This window comes from Bipolaris victoriae, assembly GCF_000527765.1.
Source record: "Bipolaris victoriae FI3 unplaced genomic scaffold scaffold_45, whole genome shotgun sequence".
In the NCBI taxonomy this organism is placed as follows: Eukaryota; Fungi; Ascomycota; class Dothideomycetes; order Pleosporales; family Pleosporaceae; genus Bipolaris; species Bipolaris victoriae.
The window spans coordinates 104,232-120,497 of NW_014575347.1; the positions used below are offsets into that span (position 1 = coordinate 104,232).

The 16,266-nt window shown below is 52.6% G+C and overlaps 4 protein-coding genes across 4 annotated transcripts; 2 read left to right on the forward strand and 2 right to left on the reverse strand.

Annotated features, from left to right (window-relative positions):
* Window positions 1-19: 19 nt before the first annotated feature.
* Window positions 20-496, reverse strand: COCVIDRAFT_100055 (hypothetical protein; the record flags this gene model as incomplete). The annotated part of the gene is made up of 1 exon (XM_014700860.1): window positions 20-496. A coding segment is annotated over one exon (477 nt), but the record flags the coding sequence as incomplete, so codon positions are not given.
* A 708-nt stretch (window positions 497-1,204) lies between these two features.
* Window positions 1,205-2,034, reverse strand: COCVIDRAFT_99998 (hypothetical protein; the record flags this gene model as incomplete). The annotated part of the gene is made up of 2 exons (XM_014700861.1): window positions 1,205-1,924; window positions 1,975-2,034. The coding sequence occupies 2 exons, from the start codon at window positions 2,032-2,034 to the stop codon at window positions 1,205-1,207; spliced, it is 780 nt and encodes a 259-aa protein (XP_014556347.1).
* Window positions 2,035-2,567: 533 nt separating this feature from the next.
* On the forward strand, window positions 2,568-10,214 carry COCVIDRAFT_100010 (hypothetical protein; the record flags this gene model as incomplete). Its single annotated transcript, XM_014700862.1, has 10 exons — window positions 2,568-2,777; window positions 2,830-4,836; window positions 4,884-5,249; window positions 6,197-6,403; window positions 6,505-6,550; window positions 6,602-6,657; window positions 6,713-7,139; window positions 7,189-9,229; window positions 9,280-9,806; window positions 9,871-10,214. 10 exons carry the CDS (start codon window positions 2,568-2,570, stop codon window positions 10,212-10,214), a joined length of 6,231 nt encoding a protein of 2,076 aa, XP_014556348.1.
* A 2,109-nt stretch (window positions 10,215-12,323) lies between these two features.
* COCVIDRAFT_26885 (glycoside hydrolase family 3 protein) lies at window positions 12,324-15,440 on the forward strand (the record flags this gene model as incomplete). The annotated part of the gene is made up of 4 exons (XM_014700863.1): window positions 12,324-12,566; window positions 12,876-13,001; window positions 13,049-15,327; window positions 15,392-15,440. 4 exons carry the CDS (start codon window positions 12,324-12,326, stop codon window positions 15,438-15,440), a joined length of 2,697 nt encoding a protein of 898 aa, XP_014556349.1.
* Window positions 15,441-16,266: the final 826 nt, after the last annotated feature.

Consider the following 16,266-nt stretch of genomic DNA (forward strand, 5'->3'; position numbering starts at 1 on the left):
ATACATTCCCACCACATCCTTACCCCTCAATCTCCCACTCATCCACAAAAAACTCCACAAGACCCACCGCATCCCGCTTCCCGACCGCACTCTCCAACTTCCTCAGACTCCTCTCATCCCCAGCCGCAGCCGCAAGCGCCAACGGCACAAGCTCCCTCAGACTCCCTACCACATCGCTCAAAGCAATGACTTGGGCTTCGTTCAGCAGCGGCTCCGTAGTGCAGTAAGGAAGGAGGTCATGGACTGTGTTTCCCGTGGTGTGCGATTGTTGGCGTAGAGGCGGCGGTGGTGGAACTGATAGAGACGGTACAATTGGGATGTTGCGAGCGCGAAGAGGTGGTTGGGTCATGTGTTGTTGGCGGGGGTACGAGGGGGGATTGGACTGAGCAAAGTTTGGGTTGCGGGTGGGATGGTATTCGGATCCACCGTCTGTCTGGGGGAGAGCGGGCGCTTTCATGGATTGGGTGATGGCATGAGAAATTTGTGTAGTTGAGGTTATGGGGTTGATTTCTTCGCTGGGAGAGAGCAGTGAGCGATGGCGGTGATATTGGGGTTGGTGCGATGAAGCCACTGTGATGGTTTAGCTATTGGTACATATTGGTATGGCTGGCATAGTAATTGATGCTTACTTTGGCAGGTATTGAACGAGCAGGATATAGTTTGCAGCTGTCCAACATGCAGTGAGTAGATTTATGGATATAACTTAAACTTGGAAAGTAGTCTTTGTATCACATGTCTGTTTACACAGGTTGGAGATATCTGGTTGACATTGTGACGAGGGTACCATGCTTGAGTTCGTAAGTCAAGGGAAAGAGCGACCGATCTCCATCTGCTCTTGGTCCGTCACAACTGTAAACCCGAGCCTAGTTGTGTCATGTGCAAATATCTAATCGACACCATCAGCTACATGAAGCTCCATAATGACAACAGGTAAGTGGTTGATATTGATACATCTAGTTTGACTCTATACTCTATACACGCCAATTTTGGTTGAAGACGAACACCTTGTACCCACAAGCAATATTGTCTTGATGGATTATCCCTGATACAATCCAATCAGATCTCCAAGAAGCAATATCACATATAAATACATAATGCCTATCCTCTTTTTTAAACAACATACACACAGGCCTACGTCCGCAACCGGAAGGGTATCATGAGAGGGGAGTATGAAAATGTTAAGAGAAGGTCTAGGCCGTCGAGATCAAGTCTCTCGCGTGTGCATTCCCAACTCTTTTGGTTGCGAGGTCTTGTCTGCTGGTTGCTGTTCAGTAGCTTGGCTCTCAGCCTGAGCTGGTGAGTCGATGGTGGCTGTGGTGCCAGTAGACGCGGACTTTGCGGCTTTTGCAGGCTCAGCTCCCTTCTCTTCAGCGCGGCCCTTCCAAAAGCCCAACAGCTTGGAGGACGTGGGCTCAGGATGTTTTGCTTTGAATTCCTCAAACTCTGCTTTGACGGTCCTCAGTTCAGCCTGCACCTCCTCTAGGTCTTCCCTGATATCGTCTCTGGCGTTCTTGGCCTTTCTCCTTTGCCTCCACTGCTCCACGAGAATCACTGCAATGCCGACAGCGAAGATGAAGGATTCGGCAACAAAGTTTGCGCCCATCTCAATGGCCTTTTGTTCGGAGAGGGGCCGAATGCGCGGTTTGGCCCTTTCTTCTGCCTTCTTCCTGATTGCTTCCCGCTCCTTCTCCGAGAGAGCTTCTTCCGCCTTGGTCTGCTCTTCAGTCAAGACGGTGGGCGCTGCCGCCTCCTTCCGTCTGGCCTCTGCCAAGGCGACTTCCTTTTTGATCTGCCGGTCGATGACGGCGGGGTCTTGAAGGAGGCCCAGGCGCATACGCATGTCGACGCGATGCAGGCCTTGGGCAAATTTGACGCATATTCGGCGAAAGCGTTCGTGCTCGTGGGCATTGCGTTTTATCGCATTCTAGCTGGGGTGAGTAGCAATTCCAGAGACGGACTGGCGCATGGACATACTGCTACAGGCTTCGCAAGCGTCCTGACGAACAGCGAGGTGACTTTGAGGGTGAGGGACATGTTCGGTCACGACGACTGTGCTGCGGGTACCTAGTATGTGGATGTATACAGGCAATTGATGAGCGAGCGGGGGTTCATTGCCGGCTCTACAGGAATGAAGACATATCCAAAGTCGGACGACAGCCTTTGGTGGTCATGTATGTATGCTCGTGGTGGTTGATCATCGTTCGGAGCCGAATGTTGGGTTTGCAGTTGCCTGACGACCGCCCGCACCTCATCGATCCGATCCACAGAACGGCGGACAACAACAAGGCCCGACCAGACGATGCGGAGCAACAACAAGACACCATCCAATGCACTAGAGCCACATGGTCACACGACAGCTAGCTTGAATCTGGCACTGACACTGGCTATAGACTCTGGCGACATGTATGTACTATGTATGTATCAGGCCAAAGGTTATGCACGCTGCAGTGCAGTGGTGCACGGATCGGGAAGTACCCCCATGGCCCTAGCAACGGCGCTAAGCCGCGGCGTGTTTACGACCATCAACACTGCGACTTTGATTTCATCATCCTCACACTCCATCGCCAATGTCTGCCTCAACGATACACGCAGATGCCCCGCCGGCTGTGGTGCAGGACCCCGAAGGCCTTCAGTATGAGACGGGAGTGCAGCTTGGAAAAGGTGGCTTCGCCATATGCCATCGCGCGAAGCTGCTGGGCCACGACCACCTCGGCAGCAGCACCGTCGCTTTGAAAATCGTCAAATCCAAAATGGAGCCTCCCAAGCTGGCGCAAAAGGTGCAGCAGACCTCGAGGGCAAAGATGCGACCCGCGCTAACACCGCCTGCAGTTTGTGACTGAGCTCCAGATCCACTCGAAGCTATCCCATCCCAACATCGTCGAGTTCTTCCGCGCCTTTTCCTTCGAGGCGAGCACCTATGTTGTTCTCGAGCTGGCCGAGAATGGCTCGCTGGCCGATGCGATCAAGAAGCGCAAATACTTCACCATGCCCGAGATCCGGCGATTTATGATCCAGACATGCGGCGCCATCAAGTACCTGCATCAGCGCAACATCGTGCATCGCGATCTCAAGACCGGCAACCTGTTTCTTGACCGCGACATGAACGTCAAGGTCGGTGACTTTGGCCTCGCCGCGCTATTGGTGTCACAGAGCGACTACGGGGCGATCCGTCGAACAACCATGTGCGGCACACCCAACTACCTTGCTCCAGAAGTCCTGGAGAAGACTGGAAAGGGCCACGACGAGAAGGTTGATCTATGGGCCATCGGAATCATGATGTACACACTTGCCGTGGGCAGGGCGCCGTTCCATGCTGCGAAGCGCGAAGACATTTACCGAAAGCTAAAGGCTCGCGAATACACCTGGCCGGATCTTGCAAAGTTTGCCAACGAAATTACCGACGACCTGCGTGACATTGTCTCTCTACTGCTCGTACACGAAGATGAGCGACCAACACCCGACCAGATCGTTGCGCATCCATTTTTCAAGCTAGGCTATATCCCATTGGAGCTTGATAGCGGCTGCACCTCGAGGATTCCAAAATGGCCCAAGAACCGCCCACCGACTGCCTCGACAATCAGACGCGGATACACGGAAGAATGGTGGCAGCTTTGCAAATCGTCTGCCGTTGGCGAATACGAGCCTGGAAAGTCGTTCGGAGCGTACGGCCGCAGATCGAACAAGACAGTTGCACGAGACTGTCAGAAGGAGATTGAAGCTGGCAAGCAGCCCAATATTCCATTTGCCAAGGACGTTGTATATGTGCCTTTCCCTGCGCGCGTGCAATGGCCTCACCAAGCTCCTGGGGGTCTGAGCGAGATTTCAGAGGAGAAGGAATCATCATCAGAAGGTCACGCACTTTCGGAAACCACTGGCAACGACCGAGTCAAGGCCCGTGTACCCAGAGCTTCAAGGAGAGAGCAACCACCAGTACAGACACTCAAGGAGAACACAGACCCAGATCAAGAACCCGAACAAGCACACCGGATTTTGGACAAGCAACCCACTCGACTCAGGGCGGTTCGCAAGATATCGAATCCTGGTCGCGTCACAGCAAACACAGCAACGGCACCTGCCCCATTACGCGTTCCTCGTGAGGCACGGGCGTCAACTCGTTCGAGGGCGGTGAAAGAACCCACCAAAGAAACATCAAAGACTAGCTCAACAGGACTTCCCGATCTCCCACCACTACGAGTTGTTAAAGCGAGTACTCGGGAAAGGGAGAGTGAGAAGTCGGAGCCTTTGTCTCAATCATCGAGTTCGCGAAGTGCTCCTCGTTACCGTACTATTGGCTCGGATATGCCTTCAACGGACCCGGTAGCCGTATTGGCGCGTCTGATGACATTCCGAGACAACCTCGAGAGAGTGCTGGACAAGAAGCCGACCAAGTCGAGGCGAGAGCAGCCACCACAATTGCCATTTGTCGCAAAGTGGGTAGACTACAGCCGACGATATGGAGTTGGATATGTCCTCAGCGACGGCAGCATCGGAACGCTACTGTCGGCCGAGGAGCAATACCCGGTTACCATTGCATTTGCGAATGACGGATACAATCATCTCCGGAAAGCCGGAGGCAACCGAGAGGTGGCCAAGAGCGTAGCGCTGAACTACTACACGACTGTCAAGAAGGACCGAGGACTGTCGCAAATCGAAGTGCTTGATTCGCGACGCGTCGAGGAGATCCGGACAGTGTGGCATAAGTTTGGAAAGTACATGTGCGCAACGTTTGGCGACGAGGAGAAGCCTCTAAGGAAAGATCCGCGCGTCAACTTTGTCCGGTTCTACCAGCGACTGGGCAATGTGGGAATATGGGGATTCGACGATGGGTCGTTCCAGGTAAGCACTGTTTTTGCAATCATTTCTCGAGCCAAACTAACAGTTAGCAGTTCAACTTCCCCGATCACACTAAGCTTGTTCTTTCGTCAGATGCTGGATATGGACACTTTTTGTGCCTGCCACTTGACGCAACATCTCTTCTCGAGGAGACGGGCAGCGTACCGTGGAGGCATGTGAAGGCCCGTGCTAATCTGCGAGGTTCTCTGCAACAGCTTCTGTATGGCTCAGCAGACAAGGAAGACAGCTACAAGGAGCTGACGGAAAGCAATCTGCTGCGGGCAAAGATTGAATTCATCTACGCCGTGGTTGTGGAATGGTGCCAGCAAGGAGGGCTCGGATGCCTGGCCGACCCCAAGATGTACTCATGGGGCGGCCCTCAACTCGAGGAATCTAGACGGTTAGACTGGGCGAGTGTCGGGCGTTTTGGAGGCGATGTTTTCTCATGATGACTGAACGACTACTTCTTTGGCGGGCAAGCGACGGCGTTGTACTCTGTTGTGGAGTTGTCCTTTTTTTGTTTTTTTTGTTTTTGGATATATTTTTTACAAGGACGATGGGCATTTGGAAATGGGCTGGCGTTGTGCTGGGCCTAGTGCTCGCCTTTATTCGGACGCTCATTTACGACGGGTTGCATATCCAGGGGCGTTGGGATGTGGGTGGCAGCTGGTAGTGTTGAAGAATGATGATTCGATTGCAGAGAGCCAATGTTGATGCCTAAGGCGTGACGGAGCGACACGTAAGCGGCCACATGTGTACGCGGCGGAGTGGTGGGCGAGAACAGCAGGCAACAGGGCTGGCGAGGCGGCCCAATGGAGAGCAGTGCACCGTGTGCTGGCCCCGTTCACCCAGGCACAAGGTAAACGAGCGTGTACGTGCAATGCATGTGTGGTGTGTGAGGGTGTGAAGGGGGTGTGTGAATGTATGTACGTACATATGTACGTAGTAGTCCAATGCACCCAAGGCAACTATGCCGCCGCCGCCCTGTGCTTGCGCGTCCGGCAATTGGCTGTGGCTGTGCTGGGGCGAGGCGATTCCGACGAGCCCGATTGAAGGCTTGCCTTGTCCTGGCCGGTCCCTCTCTGACGTTGGTCTCCGTCTTCGAGATCACCGCGGCCAACTCAGCACACCCACACTTTTGAGCGGCCGCTCCTCACCCTCCGAAACTGCCTCTGAGCTTCTGGCCCTTGACGCCTATTGACATCATCTCTGCCGTATCCCGCGCGCAGTACGACACACACTTCCCCCCACCGCTGGCCGACTGTAGCTACCAGTCCCAGCTCGAGATCGGGCATCAACCATGGTACTCGCCAAAAAAGCTCCTCTGTACAAACGACACTCGGCTAATGCATGTGGTGTGTAGGGGAAAACCAACCGCGCAGCGCGCAAGGCCGTTGGTGGCCAGCCCGCAGCGAGGGCTGCCCCCAAGGCCCAGTTCGCAACAAAGGCCGTCTTCGAGACGACCAAGAAGAAGGAAGTCGGAGTCTCAGATCTGACCCTAATCAGTAAAATCTCAAACGAAGCCATCAACGACAACTTGAAGAAGCGATTCGAGAATGGCGAGATATACGTGCGTCGACCCGCCTGCCCCGACCCCGCGCCGCATACATATACACTCACATACACACACGCATATCACCACACTGGCACACCGACTGACAATGGGCGCAGACATATATCGGACACGTACTGGTGTCTGTCAATCCCTTCCGCGACTGTACGAAGACTCCGCTTGCGCTTGTACAAGACAGATGCTAACAGCTGGCAGTGGGCATATACACCGACCAGGTGCTCGAGGGATACAAGGGCAAGAACAGGCTCGAGGTGCGGCGCATACTGACAACAATTCCCCAGTACTCCCACGGCTGACCGAGCACAGGTTCCACCTCACGTTTTCGCAATCGCCGAGTCTGCCTACTACAACATGAACGCATACAAAGAAAACCAGTGTGTCATCATCTCCGGCGAGTCGGGAGCAGGAAAGACAGAGGCCGCCAAGCGACTCATGCAGTACATTGCAAACGTATCCGGCGGAAGCAACTCGTCCATTCAAGAGATCAAGGACATGGTGCTGGCCACTAACCCCCTGCTCGAATCCTTTGGAAACGCAAAGACACTGAGGAACAACAACTCGTCGCGCTTCGGAAAGTACCTCGAGATCCACTTCAACGCGCAGGGAGAGCCGGTCGGAGCAAACATCAACAACTACCTACTCGAGAAGACTCGCGTGGTGGGGCAGATTACAAACGAGCGAAACTTCCACATCTTCTACCAATTCACAAAGGCTGCTTCAGCAAACTACAGAGGTAAGGTGTGCACATGCCCAATGCAATGAGTTTGCGCTAAGACGTGTAGAAATCTTTGGTCTGCAACAACCACAAGCCTACGTGTACACTAGTCGGTCAAAGTGCTTCGATGTCCCGGGAATCGATGACAACGCCGAATTCAACGACACGCTCAATGCTATGAAGGTTATTGGATTGCCACAGGCGGAACAAGACAACATTTTCCGAATGCTTGCAGCTATCCTCTGGTTAGGAAACGTATCTTTCCGAGAAGACGACCAGGGCAATGCGGCCATTGTGGACCAGTCTGTGGTGGATTTCGTAGCATACCTACTCGAAGTTGACGCTGCGCACGTCAACAAGGCGCTCACAATTCGCATCATGGAAACAAGTCGTGGAGGACGACGAGGCTCCGTGTACGACGTACCTCTGAACTGCGCGCAAGCAGGCGCAGTCCGAGACGCGCTCGCAAAGGGCATCTACTTCAACCTTTTCGACTGGATTGTAGAGCGTGTCAATTTATCCTTGAAAGCTCGCGGGGAAACTGCGCATTCCATTGGTATTCTCGATATCTACGGCTTTGAGATTTTCGAGAAGAACAGCTTCGAACAGTTGTGCATCAACTATGTCAACGAGAAACTCCAGCAAATCTTCATCCAGCTGACATTGAAGGCTGAGCAAGAAGAGTACGAGCGAGAACAGATCAAGTGGACACCCATCAAATACTTCGACAACAAGATTGTCTGCGACTTGATTGAGGAGAAGCGCCCACCGGGTGTCTTTGCTGCCCTGAACGATGCTTGTGCGACAGCGCACGCAGACCCGACTGCTGCAGATCAGACTTTTGTCCAGAGGCTCAACGCTCTATCCTCGAATCCCAACTTCCAACCTCGCCAGGGCCAGTTCGTCATCAAGCATTACGCTGGTGATGTGTCGTATGCAATTGATGGAATGACTGACAAGAACAAGGACCAGCTGCTCAAGGATCTGTTGAACCTGCTTGGTCAAAGTTCCAACACTTTCGTTCACACACTCTTCCCCAACCAAGTCGACCAAGACAACAGACGGCGACCGCCAACGGCTGGAGACAAGATCAAGGCGTCTGCCAACGACCTTGTGACCACTCTGATGCAAGCCCGCCCGTCCTACATCCGTACCATTAAGCCCAACGAGAACAAGTCGCCCAAGGAATACAACGACTCAAATGTGCTCCACCAGGTCAAATATCTTGGTCTGCAAGAAAACGTACGAATTCGGAGAGCTGGTTTTGCGTCACGTCAGACCTTTGACAAGTTTGTCGAGCGATTCTTCCTGCTGTCGCCAAAGTGCTCCTATGCTGGAGAATACACTTGGACGGGCGACTATGAGACTGGAGCCAAGACGATTCTGAAGGACACCAACATACCCGCGGAAGAGTACCAAATAGGAACGACAAAGGTGTTTATCAAGACTCCAGAGACCCTGTTTGCGTTGGAGACGATGCGCGATCGATACTGGCATAACATGGCTATCCGTATTCAGCGAGCTTGGAGAAACTATCTGCGTTACCGAACAGAATGCGCTATTCGAATACAACGATTCTGGCGAAAGCTCAACGGAGGCAAAGAGTTCATCGAGTGGCGCGATCAAGGACACACCATTCTTCAAGGCCGAAAAGAGAGGAGAAGGTACAGTTTGATTGGATCTCGAAGGTTTATGGGAGACTATCTTGGCATCGGAAATCACGGCGGTCCTGGCGAGATCATTGCTCAAGCCGTCGGTATATCATCCAGCGAGGAGGTACCTTTCTCATGCCGAGCCGAAGTGCTTGTGTCGAAGCTTGGTCGATCGAGTAAACCAGAGGCTCGCATGCTGGTGCTTACCAAGAAGAATGTTTATCTCATAAAGCAGGTCATGGTCAACCGTCAAGTCCAGATCCAAGCCGAGAGGACAATCCCCGTGGGCGCAATCAAGTTCATTAGTTGTTCCACCCTCAAGGACGACTGGTTCTCGATCGGTGCAGGCTCACCAACGGAACCTGATCCACTTGTCAACTGCGTGTTCAAGACTGAGTTCTTCACACAGCTCCACAACGTACTGCGGGGCGCTCTGACACTCAGAATAGGCGAGACGTAAGTTAATCATATGGAGAAGCATATAGAAAAAGCTAACATGGCCGCAGTATCGAGTACAACAAGAAGCCTGGCAAACCGGCTCAAGTCAAGGTAGTCAAAGACCCTGCAGTACCGAGAGACGATCTGTATAAGAGTGGTACTATTCACACTGGCCCGGGAGAGCCACCCAACTCTGTGTCGAAGCCTACCCCCAAGGGTAAGCAGGTCGCTGCAAAGCCCATCACAAAGGGCAAGCTTCTACGGCCCGGTGGCCCAGGCGGAGGTCCCTCAAAGCTCGCGTCTCGTCCAGCACAACCGAGAGCTGTGCCACAGCCCGCTGCATCTCAACCCAAGCCTGTCCCACACCCAGTCGCTGCGTTATCGAATGGTACCAGCTCTCACACACGCGAGGTTTCGGCGGGTTCAGCACGCGCACCACCCCCACCTCCTCCTATGCCACAAGCGCGTGCTGCACCACCAGCCCAACCAAAGGAGCCTCGGTACAAGGCACTGTATGACTTTGCAGGTCAAAGTGCCGGTGAGCTAAGTCTCGGAAAGGACGAAATCATTCTGGTCACGCAGAAGGAGAGCAATGGTACGTTATCTCTGACCCAATGAGGAACCAAGTAATGAGTACGTGACTAACAAATACACTACAGGATGGTGGTTGGCTTCCCGTCTTGACAAATCTGCGTCTGGGTGGGCACCATCTGCTTACCTTGAGGAAGTCGTTGACCGCACATCTGCTCCCGCCCCACCCCCAGCGCCGCCCGCTCGCCCTGCGAACGGTAAGCCCAAACCACCTGCTCCCCCCGCTAAACGTCCTGCTGCGAGAAAAGCCGTCAACGGTGATTCTGGCAGAGATAGCGGATACAGCGGTAGCGGCGGCAGTACCATGGAGAGTGCGAGAGACAGTAGCGGTAGCATCGCTGGTGGACTTGCAGAAGCATTGAGGCAGAGGCAAGCAGCTATGCATGGGAGGAAAGCCGATGAGGATTGGTAGATTTGATTGTTGAGGACGGTAGCTGGATATGTCAAGCAAAGAGAAGGTAACCACATGTCGTTGACGGGGTCATTGATGACGAGAGCACTAAACAATGATGCCGCTCAATAAGTTCATCTAAAGCATACAACATCTTCCATACAATTCGATCAAAGTTCACATTCAATGACTAAAGCTACTTGGCTGAGTAGAGCGTTGCACATGTTGCGATCTCTGAGACAGACCTCGGTGCGGGCTCTGACTGCCTCGTATGCTTTGGCAGGACGATGGCTTGCCGGCCCGGCACCAGTCAATCGAGTAGAAAGACACAATATGTTCTCACAGGCATGTTGCCTAGTCACGGGTGTACGGAAGCATGGATATCGGATATCAAGACAAGTTTCGGTGAGAGGTTCCGCCATGGATGAATATAGAAATCAGGTGTTGACATGGATCTGTTCGGCACATGATTAAACTCATATGTTATCGAGTGGACAAAATTTCCGTCTCTTTTGTTGTTTGTGCAAGGACTACGCAGTAGGAAATTGATCTGCTCAATCTGGCAGTACTTCGGTGCTTTGACCTGGGCAGTAACTCTAGGTATGCGCAACATAGGTAAGATTCCACCCCCCCCCCCGTCCGGTACGACGGAGCTCCAACTTAATGATAGCATCAAAGAGTGGGCAGTGCGCATGCAAAAGCCATGGTTTGTTTGACAAGTTGGGGTAACCTTGCGCCCTCAATCGAGCCCAGATATACTTGAATACACCGGCGTTTCGCAGCAATATGTAACAGGGTTTGGTCCAAATGAGGGACAGTATACATTCATATGTTGCTCTTGCAGTGATATGGCCCGTAGATTGACGACTAAGTCAGGTCGTTGATGTCATGGATCACTTGATGCAAGCATTCGTTATGAACCTTGATGACAACGACGAGGAGGATAAGGATGATGATGACTAGATATGGAGGTGGTCACCAGTAAGCAATGTACCTGCACTAGATGTACAATACGGTAAAGACGCCCTGACTATGGCCTCGTTGTTATCGGAAATGAAGCTCTCGTGGCAGGGCCACTTCCGACCAACGAGACGGCGTTGTGATGGCCACGCTCCGATTGTCTGGTCCCATTCTCGATGAACCATAATCAATCAACCCCTCGTGTGGCGCACAACGGGAGACTTGGCCAACGTGATATGCAGCTAACATGCAAAACGGCTCGTTGGCCCGGATTCCCGCTTAACATTCCCGCCTCCCGGGCCGCAACATCTTCACAACCATATTGTTCCACCACTGATTGGCATTCACCTCAGCTGTGCCATCTTTGGCCGCCTAAAATGCCTTGCAGACGGCTCTCCGACTGCCTGCCAGCCTAGTTTCGGAAGTTCAGGACCGCCATCACCGCCGTTTAACAAAGAGGGAGGCAAGGAGTCAATCTCGATGCTGCTGACCCTGGCTGGGGAATCGCTTCCTCTGCGTGGCATGCATTGGCAGAGCTCCACCCGCGTGTCACCTGTTCTTGCACTGCTTGTACGCGGAACTACCTGGGCTGTATACTTGCCCAAGATACGAGCCGTCAGTGGGGGGGTTTACAAAGCTTTTGCAGCGGTACAATGACTTTTTGCAGCATACTAGCGTCGGGTGCCGCCAGTACCAGCCGCACGGCAAGCTCTAGATTGACACCACAACACGAGCCTCCCGCCCTGCCTACATTCCAGATCGAGGCGGGTCTAAGTACGTTCAACGTTGGTTGATTGCCGCCGGCAACCAATAGCGCTGCCGGCCACCTGAGACGTGCGAGCCGTAGCAAGGTACAAGGCTTGTTTCCAATTGAACCGGCATTCCAGCGTCCTCCTTCTGGGCCCATGCGTTGGAGTAGCAGACGATCAACTAACAACGCTGCGGCGGGTACTAAAAGATGACCACGTCCCTCAGTTGACCATCTTCGAAGTCTACCGCATACCTCTAGCCTTATCTCCATCTCCCATTCCTTCGCTTTCGTCGTCTTTTGATTTTATTTGATCGCTCGCTTCACTCGCACTGGTTGCACGTGGCGAGAAGCGCGGCAAACCGCCCCAGATATCCCGAAGTTATCGAATCATTTAATTCAGCCTTTTGAGGAGATCTACAATGGCTACAATTAACCTGGGCAACGCTAGCCCTACAGATGATATCAAGCAAATCGACTTAAAGCACCCGGCCATCCAGATCCAACCTCTGACCCTCGACACTCCTCTCTTGACTCCTGCTGCAACGCCCGAGGACGTTTCCCCAGCCGACGACGAACCAATGGCGGGCAAAAAGCTATTTTCAATGGAGAGGCCTGACGACAAGGCGAAGAATCTTGCCGCCAAGCTGACCCTGGAGGAACAGGTACGTGGTGCTATTGTTATCTTGAAAAGCACGGTAGTGTCAAAAACCAGCATTCGTTGCATTCTTATTGGCTATTCTGTACTGGGCCGGTGTTTGTGAGAGTCTCCTTTCTCCATACATGCACATCGATTTGAGGCTCTCATGCTTTTTTTGTGAGCCTGCAGCAAGCGACTACGGCATTTTTCTAGATGGAACTCGGCAATGCAACCATAGCGCATCTTATGCCGGCTCAAGATGCCGTCTGACGTTCTTGGGCATATGAAAGAGGCGGAAAGAGACCTATAGCGAAGCCAGGCTGACCTCGTTTAGATTTCTTTGCTTGCAGGAGCCGACTTTTGGCGCACCGTAGCTATTCCTGAAAAGGGCATTCCGTCAATCAAGACTTCGGATGGACCCAATGGCGCTCGCGGAGAGTTCTTCACTAACGGCACACCTGTACGTACTCCGGCTTGGCGCTACCCGGTTCAAGCTGACGAAGTTAGGCTGCCCTATTTCCATGCGGCATATCCATGGCATCCACGTGGAACTTGGACATGATTGAAGAGGTTGGCCGTCACCTTGGTGAAGAGGCAAAGGCTCGTGGTGCACAGGTGCTGCTTGCACCCACTGTGTGCATGCACCGATCTCCTCTCGGAGGCCGCAACTTTGAGTCGTATTCTGAGGATCCTTTCCTGACCGGAAAGCTTGCGGCTTCCTATGTTCGTGGCCTTCAGAGTAAGGGTGTCGCCGCTACCATCAAGCACTTTCTCGGAAACGAGCAGGAGACCGAGCGACAGGCGTATGATGCCATCATTGCAGAGCGGCCGCTGCGTGAAATCTACCTCAAACCTTTTGAGATTGCTGTCCGAGATGCATCACCATGGGCGCTCATGAGTTCTTACAACATGGTCAATGGTGTTCATGCTGATGAGTACATTCATTCTATCAAGGAAGTCCTCCGAGGCGAGTGGCAATGGAATGGAGCCATCATCTCTGACTGGACGGGCACATATGCAACTGCGCCCTCGATCAAAGCTGGCGTCGACATTGAAATGCCAGGCCCATCCAAGTGGCGCAAAGTTGAGCAAGTGAAGGAATGTCTCGACAATGGCGAGATAACTCCCAAGGACATTGAGGAATCTGCTGCCAGGGTACTTTACCTTGTCGATCGGGTCAAAGGACTCAACAACATGACACCTGAAGAGCCGGAGCGGTCGATCGACAACATCGAAACCCGGAACCTGATTCTCCAAGCTGGTATTGAAGGCTTGACACTACTGAAGAACGAAAACGACGTCCTACCGATTAGGGATGCGAAGAAGATTGCAATGATCGGACCAAATGCCAAGCGTGCGATTGCCAGTGGTGGAGGAAGTGCTGGTTTGAACCCTTACTACAATGTCACACCCTGGCAAGGTCTCCAGAATCGATTCGATGGCGTGCTTTCATTTGCGCAAGGTTGCGACAGCTCAAAGTGGCTGCCACTGGCCTCTCCCTACTGCAAATCAAACGGTGAGACTGGCGTACGATTGGAGTACTACAAGGGGGATAGGTTCAAGGGTGAACCTGTTGTTGTTCAACAAAAGGTCAGCACAGACCTTTGGCTATGGGATTCAGCGCCTATGGAGTTACTTCCAGACTTTTCTTTCAAGGTCAAGACTACACTCACACCAAAGTCGAGTGGAAACCACAGCTTCAGTTTTGCTTCAGTGGGACCAGGTCGTATGTTTATCAACGGCGAGTTGTTTATTGACAACTGGGATTGGACCGAGGAAGGCGAGGCCATGTTCTCAGCGTCTGAGGATGTACTCAAGTCGATTTACCTAGAGGAAGGCAAGCCAGTCGAGATCCTTATCGAGAGTACCAGCGAAGTACGGCCCGCCTCAAAGGTGTCCGTTATCGGCAGGCGTCACGACTACGGCGGTTGCCGCATCGGCTATCAAGAAGAAGATAAGATCGATCGCCTACAAGAGGCTGCAGATATTGCACGTGATGCCGACGTCGCCGTCGTGGTAATTGGGTTGGACGCAGAGTGGGAGTCAGAAGGATACGATCGCCAAACAATGGACCTTCCAAAGAACGGCTCCCAGGATCGTTTGATCGAAGCTGTTCTGGCAGCTAACCCCCGAACAGTCATTGTCAACCAGTCGGGAACACCAGTCACTATGCCATGGGTGCACAAGGCCCCCGCAATCTTGCAGGCATGGTACCAAGGTCAAGAGGCTGGAAACGCGCTTGCGGATGTTCTGCTTGGAAACAGCAGTCCTAGCGGTAAGCTGCCAACGACTTTCCCAGTCCGAATCGAAGACAACCCAGCCTACCACAACTGGCCTGGTGAGAACCTAAAGACTATCTACGGAGAGGGCATCTACGTGGGTTACAGGCACTATGAGCGATCCAAGATCGCACCACTTTTCCCCTTCGGCCATGGCCTCACTTATACCAGCTTCGAGTACGGAACACCAAGCGTCAGCAGTGATATTCTGTCCGAAAGTGACGAAATCACCATTACTGTACCCGTTACCAATACGGGTTCAGTAGCCGCCCCCGAAATTGTCCAAGGGTACGTCAAGGATGTCAAGTCTACGCTCCCTCGCCCAGAAAAGGAACTGCAAGCTTTCGGCAAGGTCTTCCTGCAACCAGGTGAAACCAAGGATGTGGTCTTAAAATTGAATAAGTACTCAGTGGGCTACTTTGACACAAGTCTGGGCCAGACTGGTGCTTGGATTGCGGAAGAGGGAGTTTTTGAGGTGTTCATTGGCGCGAGCAGCGCTGATATTAGGTACGTTTTTTTTGCCTTAGCATACACTTTGCTACAACGAACAGGATACTGACGATCTATACAGGGCAAAGGTCAGCTTTGAGGTCAAGGAGAGCTTCCAGTGGATCTTCTAGATAGAGAGGACATTGTTATGAGTATCACGAGTTTTTTTATGTTGAATATTCTCAATGGCTGCGAAGGCGTTGTTGGTGCGCTGTATCGGCTTCGTGAGAGCTGTTACGCTCCGTCTGTTGAAGATGTTGAGGTCAAGGGCATCATACATAGTGGTTTGTATTGTTGGCATTTCTTCAGAAAGGGGAGGAATCATATTGCGGATGAGAGTATAGTCGTATGGCTGGTCGCTAGGGAGAGGGCGATGGAAAGTCCCCTAGTATTGGTAACATCTAGTAAATATCGGTAGCATCTAAAACAGACTAATCACATGTCGAAATCTATTTTTAAATAGCATCATGATTTGAGCGATACAGATTTATCTGGATTTTTGTATTGCGAGAACTATAATGTGAAGTGTGTTTGGACAACAATGTTGGATGCAACCATGAATCACCAGTGGCTCCCAAGCCATAGTGACCGTGCAGTTGCGTTGCTCGGCTGAATGACGCGCTGGTTTTCTGCCACTGACCGCCTTCGGGCCGACCAGTTATCCCGCCGGTCCCTGACAGAGAAACCAGATGCCACCACCATTCCATCATCGCGACTACTCTCGTCCCTGCTTGATCGCGCCTTTTTGAGTCGCTTAATACTGTCGCATATCCCGGCGGCATCGTTCCATATTCTCCTGGTGGACTCGCCGAGCAGCTCCGGCGATAGCACCAGCTCGGGCTGCCCTGCTCCTCCTAATCAACAACGATCGCCCAAGATCTAGTCTCAGACCCTACAAACCCCGACACCCTCCTGCATAACACCGCGAGCCGTCCATGAGCTCCACCAGTTTCTAAC